Here is a 25035-nt window from a genome sequence, read left to right as displayed (position 1 = left end):
CAGTGCGGTGCTGTGCACTATTCCTACAGACAGGTCCCCGGCGGCTTCTCTCCACCTGCTGACAGTGTGGCGCTGTGCACTATTCCTACAGACAGGTCCGTCGGCTTCTCTCCACCCGCTGACAGTGCGGTGCTGTGCACGAGTCCTAGAGACCCAGTGTGGTGCTGTGCATTATTCCTACAGACAGGTCCCTGGTGGCTTCTCCCTACCTGCAGGACCGTGCGGTGCTGTGCACGAGTCCTAGAGACAGGTGCCTGGTAGCTTCTCCCCATACTTATTTTCAGTAATACCATGGTCATCAGCAGAAGTTCCCCTATGCCGACAATTAGGGTGTGCCACTATAGTTGTAATCAGGGTTACGTGGCTAGGGGCCCACTCAGATGTTTCGCCCCCCCTGAGCTAAACCCCTAGCTACGCCTCTGGGGAGACAGAAATGTATTGCCACAGGTATATCCATTCTTTTTTCTTTTATTGTATGGCGATGAGAGTTCATCCTTGTTCTCAGTTTCTGCCCTGTCTCCCCCACATACAGACCCCCAGTTGGACATTTAGTACAGTAGTAGTAGTAGTTAGGGCTGAATTGTAGTCCCAGTCCGGCCCTGGTGAAAGCAGCATTTCTAACAACGGGCTCGGGATTGTCACTGTGCCGGCAGCTGCGGCCTCCAGGTATAGGTGCGCGCAGGTACGGGCCACATACACAGAGGCGCTACCAGACCTCTCCTCACACATAAGCCCCAGGACTCAGGCTCTCGTCACTAGCTCCTAGCCAGGCCCGCCGCGTGGAGCGTACTGGGAGTTGTAGTTTGATCCGCCCCCATTTTTCTATTGGCTGCTCTCCGCTCCGCCTCGTGTTCTGTAGTAGTCCTACTACGCGTGCGCACCCCGTCGCATAGTACCAGGCGGACAGAGAAGTGTGGAGATGGCCGCGTTCAGGATGAGAGCTGTGGCCGAAGAGCTCCGGAGAGTGCTGTCACACGGCGCCCGGCACAGCAGGTAAGAGCCGGCACGGCTGTGCCGCAGCTGTACCACCCATAGTGTTCTGTGTATGGAACGTGCAGGTCTTTACATGGCCGTGACCCCACTATTATACGGCTGGACCAGGTGCACGGTACAGTGTTTCCATAGTAACCGCTAAAGAGCCGGAGCACACCTGCTGCAGAGGAGGGGGCACTGTAAGGAGGGGGGTGCTGCTTGGTAACGGGAAACTGCAGATGAGTTGGCGATGTGAGGCCAAGTATCACGTGTGCCCGGGCTGGTGTACAGACTCTCCGTGTAAGCTGCAGGTTACTCCATGGCGGCTCATAGCAATGATGACTTGTGTGCTGGCACTGACATTTCATAGACTGAGGTCTCATTCTATCCTGTGCATAGCCTGCTCTCCCTCCTCCTGAAGATTGGTGCCCCCTTCGCTCGCTCTCCCTCCTCCTGAAGATTGGTGCCCCCTTCGCTCGCTCTCCCTCCTCCTGAAGATTGGTGCCCCCTTCGCTCGCTCGCTCGCTCTCCCTTCTCCTGAAGATTGGTGCCCCCTTCGCTCGCTCGCTCGCTCTCCCTTCTCCTGAAGATTGGTGCCCCCTTCGCTCGCTCTCCCTCCTCCTGAAGATTGGTGCCTCCTTTGCTCGCTCTCCCTCCTCCTGAAGATTGGTGCCCCCTTCGCTCGCTCTCCCTCCTCCTGAAGATTGGTGCCCCCTTTGCTCGCTCTCCCTCCTCCTGAAGATTGGTGCCCCCTTTGCTCGCTCTCCCTCCTCCTGAAGATTGGTGCCCCCTTTGCTCGCTCTCCCTCCTCCTGAAGATTGGTGCCCCCTTCGCTCGCTCTCCCTCCTCCTGAAGATTGGTGCCCCCTTCGCTCGCTCTCCCTCCTCCTGAAGATTGGTGCCCCCTTCGCTCGCTCGCTCTCCCTTCTCCTGAAGATTGGTGCCCCCTTTGCTCGCTCTCCCTCCTCCTGAAGATTGGTGCCCCCTTCGCTCGCTCGCTCGCTCTCCCTTCTCCTGAAGATTGGTGCCCCCTTTGCTCGCTCTCCCTCCTCCTGAAGATTGGTGCCCCCTTCGCTCGCTCGCTCTCCCTCCTCCTGAAGATTGGTGCCCCCTTCGCTCGCTCTCCCTCCTCCTGAAGATTGGTGCCCCCTTCACTCGCTCTCCCTCCTCCGGAAGATTGGTGCCCCCTTCGCTCGCTCTCCCTCCTCCGGGAGATTGGTGCCCCCTTCGCTCGCTCTCCCTCCTCCTGAAGATTGGTGCCCCCTTCGCTCGCTCTCCCTCCTTTTGAAGATTGGTGCCCCCTTCGCTCGCTCTCCCTCCTCCTGAAGATTGGTGCCCCCTTCGCTCGCTCTCCCTCCTCCTGAAGATTGGTGCCCCCTTCGCTCGCTCTCCCTCCTCCGGAAGATTGGTGCCCCCTTCGCTCGCTCTCCCTCCTCCGGAAGATTGGTGCCCCCTTCGCTCGCTCTCCCTCCTCCGGAAGATTGGTGCCCCCTTCGCTCGCTCTCCCTCCTCCGGAAGATTGGTGCCCCCTTCGCTCGCTCGCTCTCCCTCCTCCTGAAGATTGGTAACCAGATTAGGTAGCCTACCCTAGGTAGGCTGGGAAGGCTGTACATAGTGAATCCACTTGTGTTCTCATTGGCTGGCCGCCTTGCTATGTGCAGCCGGTCTCCTTGCTCGCACAGGCTCATCTGCGAGTGTGCTCAGTGAGTAAGGGACAATAGATATGTACATGGAATCAGTATCTGATTAATAATCTAGTGTTGTCATTTACTAAACATTGTGTAATAGATGTAAATAGTTACACTGCCAGTATTGTCAATTTGGAGTCACACGCTGCCATCATTGTTCCTTGTATTGATCTCGGAAAATCTGGCCACAGATGTAAGATGGCAGCGGCTCCTTACATTGTTATTTCTACAAGAGATGATCAGACGCCTCAAAAGTCCTTCTCTAAATCTTCTTTCTGCTGACGGAAGACATGATGATTCCTCACACACATGACTTGTTGAGGTTATGGGGAAAAAATGTATGTCTGTGACGAGCTTAAAGGGATTGTGCACTGCTGCAGTAGTGGGCAACCCCTTTAATTCCTGTAGTATAAAGCTCTAGGATCTCCGTGGATCCCACTATTTGGGCGGCACCTGTTGTAGTCTGACTATGGCTGCTTGTGCTGTAAGACATTCAGACTGCGCATCATAACCGCACGTGTGTAAAGCGCTGCGTAATATGTTAGCGCTATATAAAAATAAAGATTATTATTATGTGAAGTCAAGACTAGAACGGGATTAAAGAAAAATAATAAGTAGAAAGTTTCTTCTAGAATTCCCTATCTTTTACTATGTGCTCATCAGTTAGGCATCAAGAAGGAAATAAAAACTAATCATCTTCATCATCGGTCCACCACAGCCGATGTCTTCAGCCGCGAGGGTGTGTCTGTATACTAATATATTATGGTAATGACTATGTAAGGCTATAGGATAGGAGATGTGCTGCTTCAGGGAGCTGAAACTCTGCTGTGTGTGTACATAGATTAGTTATCACATGAAGGGACAGCTCGCCTATCTACCTTAGGGTACCGTCTCACATAACGATTTACCAACGATCACGACCAGCGATACGACCTGGCCGTGATCATTGGTAAGTGGTTGTGTGGTCGCTGGGGAGCTGTCACACAGACCGCTCTCCAGCGACCAACGATGCCGAGGTTCGCTGGTAACCAGGGTAAATATCGGGTTACTAAGCGCAGGGCCGCACTTAGTAACCCGATGTTTACCGTGGTTACCAGCGTAAAGGTAAAAAAAAAAAACGTACATACTCACCATCTGATGTCCGTCAGGTCCCTGGCCGTCTGCTTCCCGCTCTGACTGAGATCCGGCCGTACAGTGAGAGCAGAGTGCAGCGGTGACGTCACCGCTGTGATCTGCTCTCACTTTCCGGCCGGCCGGCAGTCAGAGCGGGAAGCAGACGGCCAGGGACCTGACGGACATCAGATGGTGAGTATGTACGTTTTTTTTTTTTTTACTTTTACGCTGGTAACCACGGTAAACATCGGGTTACTAAGCGGCCCTGCACTTAGTAACCCGATGTTTACCCTGGTTACCCGGGTGCTGCAGGGGGACTTCGGCATCGTTGAAGACAGTTTCAACGATACCGAAGTCGTTCCCCTGATCGTTGGTCGCTGGAGAGAGCTGTCTGTGTGACAGCTCCCCAGCGACCACACAACGACTTACCAACCATCGCATCGGTCGTGATCGTTGGTAAGTCGTTTAGTGTAACGGTACCTTAACCCATCTTTGTTAGCCCCATCTATGTGCACAATCTCATGGTCAGCAATGTACATAGATATCATTGTGTGCCAATACAAGGAAGGGCGAGTAAAGCGTGTTGTGTGTGTGTGTTTTTTTTTTTTTTGTTTTTTGTTTTTTTTTTATATTATAACGAACTATATCCAGGATTTTCTGAAAGGGAACAACCTCTATCCCTGGAAGACCACATTGTACCCAAAAATATTTCTACAAGTGTATGAGTCCCTGAAAAAATGGACACACTGATGACACCAGTACCATTTTTTTGCATGTGGTTAAACACGGATGTGTGCACGAGGCCTAAATATGATGGCGCTATAATCAAGCGTAATAAATATAAACATTGGTCTGATCCCGTTAAGGTGCCCTACACTTTAAATCTGGCCCAACCTGCTGATATCAGTGGGATTAGCCGGCAGTCTGGGTATGGGGGCGGCCTCGATGACACATTGTAATTCCAAAGCCAATCCTTTGTTTTGGGGCAGAGGTGAGCGGCCCTAAGGGCTCATTTCCACTTGCGAGGAAAACGGACGAGTGCAATCCGATAAAAAATCGGATTGCACTCGGACCAATGTTATTCAATAGGTGTCTTTTCATTTGCGATTTTTTTTTTCTCAGCCGAAATCGGACTGAGAAAAAAATCGCAGCATGCTGCGTATTGCTGCGATTCTCGGACGAGACTCGCCAATGCAAGTCAATGGGTGCGAGATAAACGCATGGAATACGGACCATCCGTATTCCGTCCGTTTTTTACGGATACCTTACCATTCTGTGGCATAGAACACTGTAAATGGTCCTGTAAATGACTGTAGAAAAATAGTTGCAGAGAAAAAAAAACGGATTGCATACGGATGTCATACGGATGTAAAACGGATGGTGCGATTAAAAATAGCATTGCACTCGCATGACAATCGCATACGCTACATCCGTTTTTTCGGTCCAGATTACGGACCGTTTTTTCTCTTGCAAGTGGAAATGAGCCCTAATAGAGAATATTGGAGCGCTTGGCTAATGCTGCCTGGGTATGGGGGACATGGCTGTCGGCTGAATGATCGTTAGTGAATAGTAATGTATGGGGGCTTCCTTGTGTTTCCTGCCTCATGTAGCAGCTGTGTGTGTGCAGGTTTCTCCAAAATGCTGATAGACACCAGTCTGGTGAAAGTGAACATGATTGTATTTGTGCTGCACTTTCCTCTGTACTATCCTACAGGTCCTACCCTCAGTGAAGGGCACCGTGTCCCAGCAGATACATGGGCTGATGTTGGATCTTGGTCAGTCCGTAATGGAACTATCTCCATTTCCACTATTGCGTCACTTCTACTATTGCATTAGGCGTTCTTTCCATTGGTCTCAGCCTGCTGTACACGTCGTAGTTTCAGTATGCTTTCCGGGTAATTGTACCTTACGGGGTTGGAGCTAATGAGGAAATAAGAGGGGCAAAGGTTACGTATCTGGAAAGCGTCTTTACACAGTGTTCAGTGTCAGATCATTGTGTGTTCTTTCTGGCTAATTATCAGCCTTGGTGGTCCCAGCTCTTGTCAAGGTGTCTGTCTGGAGATAAAGGCACATTGTTTGCTCCCATTTGTTGTGAAAGGCTAGCGATGGCACACTGCTGCAATGTGTGTGACTGGCACTACCACAATCGGTGAGGGCTTAACTATTAGACCACGTTCACACGTTCAATATTTGGTCAGTATTTTACCTCAGTATTTGTAAGCTAAAACCAGGAGGGGAACAGTCAGAGGAAAAATTAATAGAAACATGTCACCACTTCTGTATTTATCACCCACTCCTGGTTTTGGCTCACATACACTGAGGTAAAATACTGAACGTGTGAACGTGGCCTTATGGAAACACGTCACCACTTCTGTATTTATCACCCCCTCCTGGTTTTGGCTTACACATGCTTAGGTAAAATACTGACCAAATACTGAATGTGTGAACGTGGCCTTACAGGTCCTTCTCAAAAAATTAGCATATAGTGTTAAAGGGAACCTGTCACCACGTTTTTGGAAGATGGGATAAAAATAGCGTTAAATAGGGGCAGAGGTGGGCATTACATTAGTGTGTTTGTTATGCGTTTATTACCCACCTAAGTTGCCGAAATACCTTTGCAAAGTCTCCGTTTTCGCCTGTCAATCAGGCTGGTCTGGTCAAAAGGGCGTCTTGTCTTCCCCCAGATTTTGCGTAGTTTTCCGTTGGTGGCGTAGTGGTGTGCGCATGCCCAAGGTCCCGAATCCTCTGCCAGGGGATTTAAAAAAGCGCGCTGTTCGTGATTTCATTGGTGATCGGTGGGCGCGGCCATCTTCCTTTGGCCGCGCGTGCGCAGAAGCGGCGCTCTGCTGGCCGCGGCTTCAGGAAAATGGCTGCGGGATGCCGCGCGTGCGCAGATGGATATCGCGGCGGCCATTTTCCTGAAGCCGCGGCCAGCAGAGCGCCGCTTCTGCGCACGCGCGGCCAAAGGAAGATGGCCGCGCCCACCGATCACCAAGGAAATAACGAACAGCGCGCTCTTTTAAATCCCCTGGCAGTGGATTCGGGACCTTGGGCATGCGCACACCACTACGCCACCAACGGAAAACTACGCAAAATCTGGGGGAAGACAACGCCCTTTTGACCAGACCAGCCTGATTGACAGGCGAAAACGGAGACTTTGCAAAGGTATTTCGGCAACTTAGGTGGGTAATAAACGCATAACAAACACACTAATGTAATGCCCACCTCTGCCCCTATTTAACGCTATTTTTATCCCATCTTCCAAAAACGTGGTGACAGGTTCCCTTTAAATTTCATTATTTACCATAATGTAATGATTACAATTAAACTTTCATATATTATAGATTCATTATCCACCAACTGAAATTTGTCAGGTCTTTTATTGTTTTAATACTGATGATTTTGGCATACAACTCCTGATAACCTAAAAAACCTGTCTCAATAAATTAGCATATCAAGAAAAGGTTCTCTAAATGACCTATTACCCTAATCTTCTGAATCAACTAATTAACTCTAAACACATGCAAAAGATACCTGAGGCTTTTAAAAACTCCCTGCCTGGTTCATTACTCAAAACCCCCATCATGGGTAAGACTAGCGACCTGACAGATGTCAAGAAGGCCATCATTGACACCCTCAAGCAAGAGGGTAAGACCCAGAAAGAAATTTCTCAACAAATAGGCTGTTCCCAGAGTGCTGTATCAAGGCACCTCAATGGTAAGTCTGTTGGAAGGAATCAATGTGGCAGAAAACGCTGTACAACGAGAAGAGGTGACCGGACCCTGAGGAAGATTGTGGAGAAGGACCGATTCCAGACCTTGGGGAACCTGAGGAAGCAGTGGACTGAGTCTGGTGTGGAAACATCCAGAGCCACCGTGCACAGGCGTGTGCAGGAAATGGGCTACAGGTGCCGCATTCCCCAGGTAAAGCCACTTTTGAACCATAAACAGCGGCAGAAGCGCCTGACCTGGGCTACAGAGAAGCAGCACTGGACTGTTGCTAAGTGGTCCCAAGTACTTTTTTCTGATGAAAGCAAATTTTGCATGTCATTCGGAAATCAAGGTGCCAGAGTCTGGAGGAAGACTGGGGAGAAGGAAATGCCAAAATGCCTGAAGTCCAGTGTCAAGTACCCACAGTCAGTGATGGTGTGGGGTGCCATGTCAGCTGCTGGTGTTGGTCCACTGTGTTTCATCAAGGGCAGGGTCAATGCAGCTAGCTATCAGGAGATTTTGGAGCACTTCATGCTTCCATCGGCTGAAATGCTTTAGGCTACGTTCACATTAGCGTTAAGCTAATGTGCGTCGGGTTTGCGTCGGCGACGCAGCGGCGACGCATGCGTCATGCGCCCCCTATACTTAACATGGGGGACGCATGCGTTTTTTTTTTTGTTGCGTTGTGCCACACATGCGTCTTTTTTGCCGCAAGCGTCGGACCAAGAAAACGCAACAAGTTGCATTTTTCTTGCGTCCGATTTTCGGCAAAAACCGACGCATGCGTCGCAAAACGCAGCGTTTTTGCGTGCGTTTTGCCGCGTTTTTGCGTGCGTTGCGTCGCCGACGCAGCGGCGCACAACGCTAGTGTGAACTTAGCCTTATGGAGATGAAGATTTCATTTTCCAGCACGACCTGGCACCTGCTCACAGTGCCAAAACCACTGGTAAATGGTTTACTGACCATGGTATTACTGTGCTCAATTGGCCTGCCAACTCTCCTGACCTGAACCCCATAGAGAATCTGTGGGATATTGTGAAGAGAAAGTTGAGAGACGCAAGACCCAACACTCTGGATGAGCTTAAGGCCGCTATTGAAGCATCCTGGGCCTCCATAACATCTCAGCAGTGTCACAGGCTGATTGCCTCCATGCCACGCCGCATTGAAGCAGTCATTTCTGCCAAAGGATTCCCAACCAAGTATTGAGTGCATAACTGAACATTATTATTTGATGTTTTTTTTGTTTGTTATTAAAAAACACTTTTATTTGATTGGACGGGTGAAATATGCTAATTTATTGAGACAGGTTTTTTGGGTTATCAGGAGTTGTATGCCAAAATCATCAGTATTAAAACAATAAAAGACCTGACAAATTTCAGTTGGTGGATAATGAATCTATAATATATGAAAGTTTAATTGTAATCATTACATTATGGTAAATAATGAAATTTAACACTATATGCTAATTTTTTGAGAAGGACCTGTATACTGTGCAGAGCAGTAGCTCTAGCTCAGTAATGGTCACATTGGGTGGGTTCAGCCCTTCTATCTGGACTTTTCTGGTGAAGGAACCCTTCCATATGACTTCATCCACACACTGCACAAGAAATCCACGAGTTAGGCTACGTTCACATTTGCGGCCAGCGCCGCAGCGTCGGGCGCCGCAGCGGCGCCGCATGCGTCATGCGCCCCTATATTTAACATGGGGGCGCATGGACATGCGGCGCACTTGCGTTTTGCGCCGCATGCGTCGCTGCGGCGCCCGCGTCGGGGCGCAGAGGACGCAGCAAGTTGCATTTTTGCTGCGTCCAAATTCAATGAAAAAAACGACGCATGCGGCGCAAAACGCAGCGTTGTGCATGCGTTTTGCTGCGTTTTTGTTTGCGTTGTGCGCTGCGGCGCCGACGCTGCGGCGCACAACGCAAATGTGAACGTAGCCTAAGCTAGCTTGCAGTGTGAATGTGACATCCAAGGCATGTCAGCTTGGAAACCTTGAAAATCCAGATGGGTTGTGCCGCAGGTTCAGCTTTGTTATATTTGTTAGACTTGAAGGGTTTATTCTTTTTCTGTAAACTTTAGCCTGCCAACTTGTATCAGAAAAAATAAACCTTCATACAAAAGTCAGAATTAAGGCTCTTGGAAGATTGGGATGAAAAAAATTAGTGTGTATAGGGCTTAAACCCATTAGTTGTGAGTTTTTTTTATTAAACTACATCTACTTGACTTGTGCTGTTAGATGCAGCAGATTTTCTGCATGAAAAAAACACTCATGCACGTGAAGTGAATAAATCTGCACGGTAAAATGACCATGTGATTGCTTTGAAATCTGCAGCATTTATACTGTAGATATAGATATACTGTAGATATCGCCATGTGCATTGTGTTATATTGAAATGTGGAAATGGCCACTGCATTTCTGCAATGGGAAACTAGTATTTCTCTGCTGCGGATTTCACTGCAGACTTTTTTTTGGTAGACCTCATTCATTTTACTACAAATTCCTCAGTGTACAACCTATACCCAAGTCACAAATTGTGAGAAACTGCATGTTTTGGTGCGTGGTTCTCTACATCAAGATTGGGGTACAATCAGCGCTTTTCCCGCAGAAAATAAAAAATAAAATAACAAGAAAGCCACGACAATTCATAATTAAAATGTAATTTTTACAGTGATTGAGATTACTTTTCCTGCATTATTTTCCTCCCTAAAAAAAAAATCTGCAAAAACCCCACTACAGCCACAATAAAAAGTGCATTGTTTTTTTGTTTTTTTTTTATTTTCTCAGCCTCCTTGATTCCAGTGGGATAAAATGCAGACATTATTGACAGGCAGCGTTTTTGACTCCACAGCTGAAGAAACGCAAAGGAAAAAAACTCCCCAGTCTTACTCGCGTTTTGCAGCTACTGTAGGAGGCCACCTTTTTTCTCCATCACGGATGTGAATTTCTTTATAATAAGCTGAGAAGAATTCTACCACTTGATCGGACGGTGTGTACCCTGCCTTAGTCTTCTACTGCGTGGCTTGTACAGGGCTTCAGTTTGCATCATTTTTAGACTACGTCCCACGATCAGGAATATTAGCGTTTTGGACACAGCGTATTTTTGCGAATTCACCACATGTAATGACATTCAATTGGTCAAAATCCGCAGCGGAGACAGAAATTGACACGCAGCAGCTTGTAATCCCGCACCCCGGGTGACTTTACGCAGCGGCAGATGGAAGCACAGCCTGCTCAAATGTGCTGCGTCCAAAACGCGCTATTCCTGATCGTGGGCACACAGACTTAGAAGCCACATGAGAAAGCACACGAATTTACGAGCCATTTTTGCCACACAATTTTCAGGCTATATAGTCCAAAATCTGTGTACAGGCATCATAAAAAAAAAAAAAAAAAAAAAAAAAAAAGAATTCTGAATATTCCATAAACTTTCCTTCTGTGCTGAATAGGTCTCTGTATTGGTGAAAGTGGTTTTCTAGCTGCAGCCTGTGTGTAGGGAACCTCCTGCAGGGAGGGGGAAGGAGTAGTATCCAGACAGTGAGAATCCATTCTACTCACTCTCCCCTTCACGTAGTCACTTCAAGATTTATAGTGTTCGTGCTGGGGAGGAGAGGCCCGCCACAGAAGAGGGGGAAACGTCACACATCTGTGCGGATCGGATGCATTCAGTGCTATGGGGCAACACTGTACTCCTGTGACTTCACGAGAATGGTGCCGAGCCTTCACTCTCCAGGATTCCAGGAATTAAAGCTTTGCTCAGTCACATGTCGTTATACCCGGTATTCTCCCTACTGAGTATTGCCTCAGTGCTTCATATGGCTGCACATCTATGCTGTGGTACTAGACACTCCATCAGCTTCTCTTCTGCTGCACTTAAAAATTCAAGCAAAATTGATGTGATTGCATGAACACTCATTCCCACTGTAGTACCTCAAGCCTGCAAAAGCTCATGGTGGGGAAAAAAACTAATTGCACCTTTTAAAGGGGTTGGCCACTACCAGGATGACCCCTTCTTGATCTAAATGTTTGGCCCTAGTAAAATAATAATAAAAAGCCTGCACTCTCCTTCCTTGCTGGCGGTGTCAGCAGTTGCGGTCCCAGAGCTCCTGTGTGGTTGTGTGACAAAGGAGCCAGCGCTGGTGTTGCTGTGACCGCCTTGTCAAATTTAACATGAAAAGTAAGTCCGGGCAGCGACTGATCTCTGACTTACTCTTCATGTTCAATTCGACAGAAAGCGGTGACAGACGCCGGCCAAAAGTCCGAAAGAAGTTGCCAAATACCTTACTGTTGGAAAAACGGTGACACCTTTGAAAGAACAGCCTAAAATTGCAGTGAAAATTGATCGTCTTCTGGATTGATCTCCCAATATACACAGCCGGTATTGTAGTAGCAAAGGATATGAGACTTTACCAAAATGTACATGAATTTGGCGCTAAACTCCACCTACGGTGCATATTTCTAATTCCTACAATGTCAATTTTTGTAGTGGATAAGTTTTGAAAACTATTAAGTTCAAAAGGAATGTTAAAATCTGTAAAAACTCCAATTGCTTGGCAACATTTTAAAAGGCTACCCCAGTACTCTCCATGCCTGGCATGTCTGTGGTTCCTAAGCTTAGTTATCTGATGGTCTGTGTAATAAAAATAATAATAATAATCTTTATTTATATAGCGCCAACATATTCCGCAGCGCTTTACAGTTTAACAGTTTCAAACACAACAATAATAAGTAACAACGTTAACAATACAATAATTAAAGCTAAATAAGATGACCCTGCTCGTGAGAGCTTACAATCTACAATGAGGTGGGGGGATACAAAGTACAGGTGTGTATTTACAATGATGGTCCAGCCATCTTCAGGGGGTGGGGGATAGATGGGGATAGTGAATGGGCTACACACACACACAAATATAAAATGAGTTTGATTAGTGAACATGATAGGCCGCTCTGAACAAATGTGTTTTGAGCGAGCTCCTAAAACTATGCAAATTGTGGATGGTCCTAATATCTTGGGGTAGAGCATTCCAGAGGATTGGCGCAGCACGGGATAAGTCTTGGAGTGGGAGGTACGGATCAGTGCAGAGGTTAGTCGAAAGTCACTTGCAGAGCGCAGCGGTCGGTTAGGCCGATAGACAGAAATGAGGGAGGAGATGTAAGGGGGTGCCGCACTGTGAAGAGCTTTGTGGGTGAGAACAAGTACTTTGAATTGTATCCTGTAATGAATGGGCAGCCAGTGTAACGACTGGCGAAGAGCGGACGCGTCCGAGTAGCGATTAGCCAGATGGGCGACCCTGGCTGCTGCATTAAGGATGGACTGGAGAGGGGAAAGTAGAGTGAGGGGGAGGCCAATTAATAGAGCATTGCAGTAGTCCAGGCGGGAGTGGATCAGGGCGACAGTGAGGGTTTTTGTTGTCTCCATGGTGAGAAAAGGGCGGATTCTAGAGATGTTCTTTATGTGTAAGCGGCACGAGCGGCAAGAGATTATATATGGGAGTTGAAGGAGAGATCGGTGTCAAACATAACACCCAGACATCGCCTGCTGCTGGGGTGTTATTATGGTGCCACCCACGGAGAGGGAAATGTCAGATTTAGGGAGGTTAGAAGATGGCGGGAGCAGAAGAAGTTCAGTTTTGGAGAGGTTGAGTTTCAGATAGAGAGCGGACATGATGTCAGAGACTGCGGACAGACAGTCAGTGGCGTTCTGTAGTACAGCGGGGGTAAGGTCAGGGGATGACGTGTATAGTTGTGTGTCATCAGCATAAAGATGGTACTGAAAGCCAAATCTGCTGATGATCTGTCCAATTGGGGCTGTGTAGAGGGAGAAGAGAAGGGGGCCAAGGACTGAGCCCTGAGGTACCGCGACAGTGAGAGGAAGTGGAGCCAGAGAACAGAACACTGAAGGAGCGGTCAGAAAGATAGGAAGAGAACCAGGAGAGAGCAGTGTCCTTAATGCCTAGTGACTGGAGCCTAGAGAGTAGGAGAGGGTGGTCAACAGTGTCGAAAGCTGCAGAAAGGTCGAGAAGAATGAGCAGAGTGGTCACCGTTACGTTTTGCTGTCAGAAGGTCATTGGTCACTTTGATGAGTGCAGTTTCAGTCTAATGTAGGGGGCGGAAACATATTACATGGCCGCCGCTGGTGGATGAAATGGCAATACAGGAGGCCCAGCTATATGAAGACCATAGAAGGCGTAAGACAGGTGTTTGGGGAAGTGAATATACAGGATACCCCCCACCCCACAACAGTGGCACATCTGCAAGAAAATCAACGCAATGTGATGTGGATTGTCAGTGGTGACTGGGGGGATTTGTCTTGGGACCATTGTCATGCTAGGTTCACACAGGTTGTAATTCCTGAAAAACAGCCCTGATGGGGCCACTTGCTTCAGTGAAGCAGAAAGTGTCACTTTGGACATTGTCTGGCCTTTGTCCTGGCAGTATTTGGTTTTCTTCAGACACTAGTCTGCCATTTTTGTTTGTACATGTTGGGAAAAGACGAACACTTCCAAGATGGAGGCCAAACAGTCTCCAAAGTTGCACATTGTGCTTCATTGACGTGAGTGGCTCCAACTAGGCTCTGTTTTTTAGGATTCCGACAGTAACCCTGACTTAGTGTTCAGCAGAAAGCACTGTATAATATTAATAATATTAATAATCCTCCATTCAATGGAGGTTTACATGAGAAAAGGGGAAAACGTAATAAAAACAAGTACAGTAATCTTAGACAATAGAAGTCACGACTGGTACAGGAGGAGAGGACCCTGCCCGCGAGGGCTCACAATCTACATATTAATGCAAGCTTAGCATTAAAGGGAATATGTCACAAGTCTTTCCCAATATAGCCTACGACCACCTTTCAGCCTCATGTGACCGCTTCTATAATGCTGTACTTAACACTGTAATTCGAGGCGGTCCGGTTGGATGGGTGTCACTGTTCATCTGGTGCCTCCTATCTTCTTGTGATGTGTGTGAATGATGTGTCCTATGTCAGCCACAGTGTACCCCTTCACACTTCTGCACAGGCGCGCTTCGAGGGCAGAGCAAAGTACTGTTCTGCGCATGTGCCGGGAAAGGCCAGAGAGAGAAGTGGCGTTCTCCTAAAATAGGACCATTTGTCAGGACGAGCACTTTGGTATGGGGGAGTTGGGCAAGATGGCTTTATGGGGGAAATTAACCTGGTCCACGCGAATTTTCCCAGCGCATGCACTCTACGTTGTCAGGAGAGGTGGCGGTCACGTGATTGCAGGAGTGCGATTTGCTTACATGCGGTGACGTGCTCAGTTGTTCACTTCACCTATATTGAACTAGGCTGTGCACGACTAGTCGGAATGTGGCTGGAAGTATGCAAATCGCATGCTCGCGGTCACATGACCACCCGGCCTCGTCACCAGCAGCGGAGAATCCCAACTGCTTGTGCTCAGTGACTGCAGACTTCCATCCCAAACCTGGACAATTCCTTTAAGTTAATTAGACCAAAGTTATTCACTCTTGCTGACTAAAATGCCTTCTAGTCAATTGCTCATTACACATTTTTGTACAACTAACATCAAAAATGTGATTTGGTAGTAGGATGTGCATAAGAAAAGTACGGTAAATATTTTCAGTGATTTCTCCTCTTCTCTAACGGTACCGTTACACTCAGCGATGCTGCGGCGATATAGACAACGAGCCGACCTAAACTAGATCGCTGGAGCGTCGCTGTTTAGGTCGCTGTAGAGACGTCAAACACAGCAACTCCAGAACGATGCAGGAGCGATCCAGTGACGTAACGGCGACTCACTTCTCGTTCTCGCTGGTTGTTAGCTCCATGTCAAACATTGCTGACATCGTTGCTTTTGATGTCAAACATGACGATACACGCCGACCTGGCGACGAAATAAAGTTCTGGACTTCTAGCTCCGACCAGCGATGGCACAGCGGGATCCAGATCGCTGCTGCGTGTCAAACACAACGAGATCGCTATCCAGGACGCTGCAACGTCACGGATTGTTGTCGTTCTCGTTGCAAAGTTGCTGAGTGTGATGGTATCTTAAGGTTTTGAGATAATTGTAATTACCAGTGCAAGACAACATTACATAATGCCCCTGCAGTGACTATCCAGGAACAACCCATTGTTTCTGGCAACACTGTAGTAAATTAGTAGGGGTCAAGGAAGAGGCACTACAAACACAATGGCGTCTGTTTGCCAGTCCTATACAGGCTGCTAATTGAGGAAGCCCTGTAATTTAGATAGATGTTCCTCCATTTGTCCTGCATGGCTATATGTGGTCTGGCTTACTGCAGCCTTTAGTTTAGATATGAATTGTGTCTACAAAATGGGGCTAAAAAGCGGTTTTATTGGTCATGAGAAATATCAGCCTTTCATTGCTTGTATTTAATCAGTTACCCTTTAATATCTTAATGACAGGAGTTCAGTGTGTGCCTATAGTGGTGCCGCTCCTCAGCAGAGAAGTTCCGGGAACCAAACCACAGGGGGCGATGATCAGTCTTATAGTGTGAGATCGCTGGAGAGCAAGACTGTCAAGCTGGAGGAAGAAGTTAGAGATTTAACAGTAAGTTCATTGCAAGACCTGGTAACGTTATTAGTGATGTTGTGGGAAAGTCCCGGGCAGCTCTCAGATTTACCATAATGCCTAAGATTGTACACTCCTCTATATTGAAATTATAATGCCAAGGAAAACTCGTGGAATTATGGAAATCCCAGCATTGATAGACAAGTTGATAATATACAATGATGAATAAAATGGAAACCAATCCTCTTGATTTAATTTGTATCAAGTATGAGTGCAACATGCCTTGGTCCTGCTATTAATGAGGTTAATGGTTGTCTGAGAAATGGTCTGCCACACTAATACACTTGGGCACAAAATCATCAAGATCCGCTGCTGGCAGCTTTTGTTTGCAGTTGGCGACCGATTGTGTCTGTGCTCGATGGGAAACCATTCCAGAGACGCTGCAGACCACGGTAGCATGTTTAGGCCATGCAGACTGCTCACAGCAGCATCAGATCGAATGTGATTTTCAGAACTGAAAGTTGTTTTATTCTATACCCCTACAATCTGACCAGCCTTCAGATATCTTTTAATTTCCGTGACGCTTAGTATTAAGAGGGTATATGCGATTTTTCTGGAATGAAAAATGATTTTGTGTTGCAAATTTAAGAGGTTGACCCTTTTTTTTTTTTTTTCACCCAAAAATATGGCCCAGTTTCACCTAAAAATTGATTTTCTACTAGTTGTTTACTATTCTATACTGCTGCTCAGTTCCGGCAGGGGCAAGCATATAATCACTGCAGCCCATCTGTGGCCAAGGTGCACTGCTGTGACCCGTGATAGACACTGCAGCGGTTACATGTTCGTACGGTAATCACAGCATGCACAAATTACCTGCTCTGTATATCCAGCTCGTCGCATGGTCTGCTGTTACATGCCCGCCCCCACTGGGTAAGGAAGCGAGGAGACTGATGGGACATGGACAGAGTAAGGGAGAAGCGCTGTGGGATTGCTGGGAGGCCCGTTTTTGGGGGGAGGGGACAAAAGTGGTTATTGAAATATAATTGTTTTTTTATGGTTTGGCACCAATATCTTTCCACTCTACTGCTCTCCATTGTATGATTGTAATTGCAGATCTACCAATTAAGCAGTAGTTTCTGAATGGTCAGAGACTACTGCATCATGTGACAGGGCCTTTTTCCCAGTCACTTTCTTTAATGTTCTTTTTTTTCTTTGCTAGGAGCTTTACAACAAAGCAGTAGAGGACTCAGAGACTGTACGGAATAAAACAAAGAAGTTTGTGGAGGACGCAAAGCTCTTTGGTAAGAATCTAGGTTCTGGGAGGTAAATGTTGAAAGCACCGCTCCAGTGTTTTGTTTTGTAAATTAAGTGCCATACTAGTGCTACTAACATGAGATCGCTGCGCCTAATATTATACTCCCCACCCGTTGTCTTTAGCTCTTCCTCGCGCCATTCCGGTCCAGTGCCGCCTTCTGACCACTACTTCGGACTGACTGGAAGTCAGAGGTAACAGTCACAAGCTCTCGATGCAAGTTTGAGAGCCAGGGCGAGGCTCTCACAGACTTGCATTAAAAAGTGACCTCCGCCTCCCCCAGCAAACACTGGAACAATCCGGCAGGGCACGGACTGCTAGAGACCGACCGGCGTGGATAAAAGATGAAGATTAGATTAGACCTTAGATTGGTAGCACCACTCCAGCGCTGCAATTACAAAAGTTTTTTTTATTTTATCACAGAATAGTGGCTCAGCCTCTACTTATCAGACTCTTCAGCTCCCTCTGCCTTCTGCATGGAGCAATCAGTGTCCGTTCTATGGCGATACCTGCTTCAGTGAATTCTGATGGGAAGAGCTCTGCTAAGGACAGATGCTGCTGTCAAATATTGTGTCTTTTCAGAGCTGCTCTGCTCCTCATTGCTGTGTAATGATTTCCATGCAGCTATAGGATTAAGCTACACATACAGGAGAGTCGGATCTCGTGTGCTCTGTGATGTGCAAGGGACACATCATGGTAGCTAGTTTTCCTTCAACTATGGGACTGACAGATGGGGCTTGCAGAAGGAGAAAGCTGTAGCCTTGTCCTGGGTTCAAATCCAACCAAGGACAACATCTGCAAGGAGTTTGTATGTTCTCCCCATGTTTGCGTGGGTTTCCTCCAGGTACTCCGGTTTCCTCCCACACTCCAAAGACCTAGAGATAAGGAATTTAGATTGTGAGCCCCAATGGGGACAGTGATGTCTGTAACGTGCTGCAGAACATGCTGTAATATAAGCAAGCATAATAAATACGAAATTTCATAGAAAAAATGTAGGATACAAGTCATATAATCTTCAATGTTACTACTCTTATACCTACATGATGGATTTTCCTGAAACGTCAATTGCCTTAAAGGGAATCTGTCAGCAGGTTTTTGCTATGTAATCTGAGGACAGCATAATGTAGCTACGGCCTTTTTCAGAAGTCAGTGTGTCCGGTACGTGTGGTGACAGTTTTCACGCGCACCAGAGACAATTACACACGCAGACGCATTCAAGTGAATGGGTCTGTACACATCAGTGTGTTTCCAAGGACCAAGTGTCCGTGGGCATGTCCATTTTCTAACAGCAGCATGGGCCGCAAAACGTCCCACACACCTACACACGGATGCTACAAACGGATGTCATCAGATGGGAGTAATAGTCCCATCAGCCGCCTCCTGCTCTCACTGTCATCACTTGAATATAACTCCTCATTCTCCCCTGATCGCTGAAAACACAGATTTCAGGGATGTTACATATTAGGCTGTCTGCTATTTCCATACAATTAAGGTTTTATGACAAAGAGATTATCACCACATTGCCCAGAGTTCATGCGATCCCTGTTCTGACCATGCCCTCTCCTCCGATAAGCAGCTCACTGTCACTATACTATGTACACAGAGAGCTGTGGTGTGGGCAGGATAAGCTTTCTGAGCTCTGCTACATGCTGCTTCTAAAAGACTGATTGTGTCACAACTGCTGCACCCAGTAAACTAAGTGACACATTGCTGGAATCGGGGTCTCTTCCCTAAATTATGCTGCTCTCAGATGAGGTAGCTATAACCTGGTGACAGATTCCCTTTAAAGAATCACATACATATAATATTTTTTTTTCCATTTCTGGATTGGTATCTCTAATGCATGTTACCTGTCGTAGTAAAATACTTACCCAGGCGCCGTCTGCTGCTTGCAGCGTGCTGGGTCTCCAGTGTTTGCTGGGTGAGCTGGAGGTCACGTTTCTGTGTAAGTCTATAAGAGCCAGAACAAGGCACTCATAGACTTACATTGAGAGTTGTGATCGTTACCTCTGACCTCTGGCAAATTACTAGGGGCAGGGTACATGGACTAGTGATGCCACCTGTGATTAAATAGAAATACAACATTGGAGTGGTGCTTTAATGGCCTTTATGCCTTGTGACTCAGCAGCTCCTCTCACACAAGCCACAGAATGTAAAATACAGAATCCGCCATTGTCAGATGTCTCATTTCTGCCATAGAGAATTACAGTAAATATCAACTAAGAAGTTGGTCTGGATATTATCCAAACGGGGACGGCTATGTGTGAGTGATGAGGGCAGGGGTTAATGAAGAGAGGCTGCTTCTGTAGACCACAATCATTTATCCGTGCATAGTGCTGGTGATGCCCATTGAAATGATTTTATTTGCTAAGAGTATTTTATATTCTTCCTCCTAACCCTTTATTTGCTATTATCAATTTAGGTAAATCATGTCTGGAGCGCCCCTCAGTGGTTTGTCAGTTGTGTACCGCTAATAGTGGTAGACCATGTGGCCACTATGGAGCTTGTAATTTGGGGGGGACCTGTTGCTTTCAACTGTATCTGCATCCTCTTTGTAAGGGGGTGATTATACTGTTTGCAGGGCAATGTGGGGGTCAGTATACTGTATGCGGGCAATTATACTGCATGGAGTTCTGTTTGGCGGTCACTGTACTGTCTGGAGTTCGGTGTGGGGGCCACTGTACTGTCTGGAGTTCGGTGGTGGGGGCCACTGTACTGTCTGCAGTTCGGTGGTGGGGGCCACTGTACTGTATGCAGTTCGGTGGTGGGGGCCACTGTACTGTCTGCAGTTCGGTGGTGGGGGCCACTGTACTGTCTGCAGTTCGGTGGTGGGGGCCACTGTACTGTCTGCAGTTCGGTGGTGGGGGCCACTGTACTGTAAGCAGTTCGGTGGTGGGGGCCACTGTACTGTAAGCAGTGTTGCATTATACATCAAGCAATATGATCTCTCAAGGTGTAGGGTGTGAAATGTCTAATTTTCCTTTTTAAAAATTGGTTACATGGTGGAGGAATAAGTCCGGTAGTGACCTCAATCTACGTACCGTGACAGTCCTGTGTAGCATCTTTTAGAGGGAGTTTGCTCACTGTTCCCTTTTCTTCTTGTAGGTATCCAGAGCTTCAGTCGGGATTTGGTAGATGTGGCAGATCTCCTGGAGCAGGCAGTGGAAGAAGCGGAGCAAAAAGGGATGAAGGAAGTGTCGGAGACATTATCTTCGATTGAAAGGAAACTGCAAAGTATTTTCACAAAACACGGACTATTGAAAATGACCCCCATGGGAGGAGACTATGACCCCTACGACCATGAAATAGTCTGCCATGTACCAGCAGAAGGCCGGAGGCCTGGGAGTGTGGCCACCATACAGCAGGATGGTTACAAGTTACATGGTCGGACCATACGTCATGCTCACGTTGGAATTGCAGTGCTAACACAAGAGTGACAAAGATTTGGACTGATTTGTTTCCCCTTGTGGGTTCCTCTGAAGAATCCCCTTTATTTATTATCCGTAGAGTTTAGATCACTTGATCTTTGTTTTATTCTATTACCTGGACACATTCCTTAAAGCCTTTACTCCACAGCAGTCACTGGTACTTCCACTGCTGGAGTGCCTTACCGTGACCTCCCACTGGGACAGTTGCAGTTGCACTGTGCCTTCCAATCATCTCTGGGATTAAGGGACTAATTCACATCTTATTTATTGTTAGTTTATGGCACAAAGAATAGATAATGGATATTTATAGAATATTCTCCTTAACTTTCCAAAGGATTAGCGTTGGTGCTTTCACTGGGGCTGCGTTATTTAGGTTGTTTTCATTTCTTCTGAAGCATCTTCCATCTCCTCACACGCCATCAATGTAGTCGTAGTAGCATTGTCTCACCAAAGGGATTAGATTACCTTTTTTTTTTTGTCTAACCTTTTTTAATTTTGCCTGTTGCAGTAAGATGAGGAGCTCCTTATCATCAAGGGTTATTCCCATCTTCATAGATGGAAATTGTCAGATAGAGGTTGTAAAAACCAAGCACTTTTCCAATTTACTTAAAGGGGTTGTCCGCTAATGGGACAACCGCTTCCCAGTTGGATTATTTCCCCGTCAAAATATAAACACATACTCTCCTTCGGTGTCGGCACTCTTTCCGGGGCTCACTTGAGGTGCTAACGTCATGTGCGCCCAGTGCCGGCTTCTCTTTCCCTGTCTTCTGACGATAACCGTATTTTCCGGCGTATAAGACGACTGGGCGTATAAGACGACCCCCCAACTTTTCCAGTTAAAATATAAAATCATCTTAAAAGTCGGGGGTCTTCTTATATGCCATGTGTTGTCTTATAGGGCTGGTGACTAATGTACCATTTGGGGGGGGAGTGGTCCCGATGACAGAGAGGGGGCGTCTCACAGGAAAGTGTGAGTGGAGTATCCCACTATTACCTCATTGTGGCAGCGGTGGGGTCTCTGTGCTGGGGAGCGGCGGTGGCTCTTTGTGCCATGTGGGTGCTGTGCTGTGGGGCGGCGCCGTATCTTCGTGCAGCGTCGGGGCTCTGTGCTGTGGGGCGGCGTATCTTCGTGCAGCGTCGGGGCTCCGGCATTTCCTCAAAGCCCGGAGGCACCGGCAGCTCCATTGCTCGGGACGAGATCTGAATCTGAGCATGCGCCGCCCCCAGCGGCCATTTTCCCGGAGGCCACCGCATCACAGCAATGGAGCTGCCGGTGCCTCCTGGCTTTGAGGAAATGCCGGAGGAGCCCCGACGCTGCACGAAGATCCGCCGCCGCCCCACAGCACAGAGCACCCACGCGGCACAAAGAGGAGCCGCCGCCGCTCACCAGCACAGAAACCCCACACTGCCACAATGAGGTAATAGGGGGATACTCCACTCACACTTTCCTGTGAGACGCCCCCTCTCTTCATCGGGACCACTCCCACCCCCCCTCACCATATGCACATTGGTCTGCACCCGGCGTATAAGATGACCCCCGACTTTTAAGAAGATTTTCAGGGGTTAAAAAGTAGTCTTGTACGCCGGAAAATACGGTAAGTAATTGACAGGAAGTGAGCGGCAGCCGCAGTTTCTAAACACTATGCTAAAGCAAGCTGAGATTTGGACAGTTTTTGGCAAGTCTTTACATGATCAATAGGAAAAAACAGCATGTTCTACTGCTTAGCTGCAGTGGCCGGTCTCTAAGGTTCTTTCACACTTCCGTTGTTTTGCATCCGTCGCAATCCGTCGTTATGGCAAAAAAACGGATCCTGCAAATGGGCCCGCAGGATTTGTTTTTTGCCATTGACTATTACAGACGACAGATTGCGACAGATGGCCACACGTCGCATCCGTCGTGCGACGGATGCGTCGTGTTTTTGCGGTCCGTCGTGACAAAAAAACGTTCAATGGAACGTTTTTTTGTCTGTCGGATCCGCCATTTCCGACCGCGCATGCGCGGCTGGAACTCCGCCCACTCCTCCCTGCTCTTCACAATGGCCAGCGGATGCGTCGTAAAACTGCATCCGCTGCCCACGTTGTGCTGATTTTAGCACAACGTCCGTCGGGCCGACGGTTTACGACGGCCCCGTACCGACGGAAATGTGAAAGAGGCCTATGGCATCAAGCTTTAAAAAAAAAAAAAAAAGTGTTAATATCTGAACATTTGAAAACTTTAATAAGCAATAAATTGGAAAAATGCTTGAATTTACAAGCCCTATCCAACCATACCCATTTATGAAATGACCCTTTTAATGTGGGTTCACATATGCCAGCAGTGCTGCCACTAGTGGCCAGGCCGGCATAGAATCTGAGAAATGGAAAATTGTTTATTTTATGCTGCCTCTTTTCTCACTTATATCCCAAATGGCACACAATTGTGGAAATGGGACTAGAATAAGTTTGGAGTGTTGTGCATTTCTAAGTACTGGGCTTTCGTATTGTTACAGCTATGAATCGGTGTGTGACTTTATGGTTATTTACACAGCTAAGAATCATTCTGGTCTTCTCTTGAATTTGGAACATACAACAGACTTTTGCATTGGGTAGACTCCCTCCATATTCTATTTTTACATTTTAGTGGGATCACTTCAAAGAATTACACACAACTTTTTGGAGGATGCTGTATTGAAAATCGTAGTCCACTTCACTTTTCAATACAGTTAAAGGGGTTATATTAACAGGCATGTAGTTTCTAACTACCTACCTGTTGTGCCCGGTGCTGATGTCTTCTGCCTGAGATTGGTCACGACTGCTCCTGGCTCCCGATGATATTACTTCGACAGATCCCCTTCTTCTTTCTCTCTGCACTGTTGACGTGGTGTAACTTCCAATGTCATGCTGATTGACCACCGGTTCTCCCGCTACATAACTGGGGAGCCAGCTGTCAATCGACATGACCTTGGTAGTTGCACCACGTCAACAGAGCAGCCCGGAAGAGAAAAATCTGCTCTGACGTGGTGGGCTATGACTGCTCTGAACCGGTGAATTGTGATAATAAAAACTAACACTCTGATCAAAAACACTGCTGGATTGTTTTTTGCATACGCGAAAAATCAATGACCTCTGAGCTCTTAGAGCTTCTGCAGACGTCTATGGATTTCAGTCTGATCTCAGACCGCAATGCATGGCCTGGTCACAGGCCTCCCACCCCTAGCATGACAGTCTCCTAGAAATGCAAGAAGCTGCCATGCCCCTGTTGGGAGACCCGCAGCCAGTCAGCGCATTGCGGGCTGAGATCCACGGATGTCTGAACAAGCCCTCATACCGCTGGCATGGTCAGACTTCTATATGGTCAAGGGAAATCTGCTAGGTTGCTGCATGAGTAAAAGCTGCTAAAGGTAACCAGTATAAGAAGGCTGCATATGTTTTGTTGTAATGCATAAAACCCACTAAAAATGCTTGTGTAAGAGGTATGAAGATCATGGGATTTATTTCAAGCCAGAAAAAAAGCTGCAAAATAACTGGGAAGGAAACCTAGAGACTGGATTCCCTTTTTAGAGTCCATTATTACACCCCCCTAATCACCTGAATATGAGGCAAACTGCTTTCTGCAAAATTAGTTTTGGCTGTGTAAATGGACATTATTTTATTTTTTCCCCCAAATAGCATAGCTTTGCATTCTCACTTATAGATATAACGAAATACATTTAAGTTACTTTGTGTGCATAGAATTAATGTATTAAGTTGTAAGCATTCTTTCTGTAAACTAATGTTGTTGTCATGTAGTAATACTGACCCTATGTATCCCTGAGCTCTACAGATGGGGACGATGGGCAGAAAATTGCATAGTAGATGGTTTGCAGCCTCACGTAGGTGGGATCTCCTGCCATTAGTACGACAAGTCTTCCGTTTTCTAAATGCTCTTATTTTCTGTTGATTAGTTTTATATTGTAAATAATTTTTTTTGAAGGGGGTGTACTTTTATAAAGGGGGTTTAAGAATAACATTTCATGCTGTTGGAATGAAGGAGAAATGTTCCCCGCACCGGTCATTTGTAGTGAACTTTAGGGTACCACATGTGCACCCTTATCTACCTCTGTACATGGCTAGTACACTGTCCTTGTGACTATATATTTCTGTACGTTTTGTTACTGGGAACATACTACAAGTTCTGTGGCTTTTCTATGGGGCTTATGTACGGTGTCGACAGACGCATGTGACATGGTGTTTCTCTGTTGGTCTTGTATAGTAGTGCAGCAAAGCATGAAATGTTGTCTATTCAGGGGACAGTCATTGTTTTTCACCCAATAAAATGATTTTCTG

At 47.0% G+C, this 25035-nt stretch overlaps 1 protein-coding gene across 1 annotated transcript; it reads left to right on the top strand.

The window, feature by feature from the left end:
- Positions 1 to 794: 794 nt before the first annotated feature.
- GRPEL2 (GrpE like 2, mitochondrial) lies at positions 795 to 21561 on the top strand. The gene is made up of 4 exons (XM_077265767.1): positions 795 to 993; positions 15885 to 16029; positions 17210 to 17291; positions 20408 to 21561. The coding sequence occupies exons 1-4, from the start codon at positions 920 to 922 to the stop codon at positions 20737 to 20739; spliced, it is 633 nt and encodes a 210-aa protein (XP_077121882.1). The 5' UTR covers positions 795 to 919; the 3' UTR covers positions 20740 to 21561.
- The last annotated feature ends 3474 nt before the right edge of the window (positions 21562 to 25035 follow it).

This window comes from Ranitomeya variabilis, chromosome 5 (assembly GCF_051348905.1).
Source record: "Ranitomeya variabilis isolate aRanVar5 chromosome 5, aRanVar5.hap1, whole genome shotgun sequence".
NCBI classification, from domain to species: Eukaryota; Metazoa; Chordata; class Amphibia; order Anura; family Dendrobatidae; genus Ranitomeya; species Ranitomeya variabilis.
The sequence above is the reverse complement of the archived record's forward strand: the minus strand, read 5'-3'. Positions and strand labels throughout refer to the sequence as shown.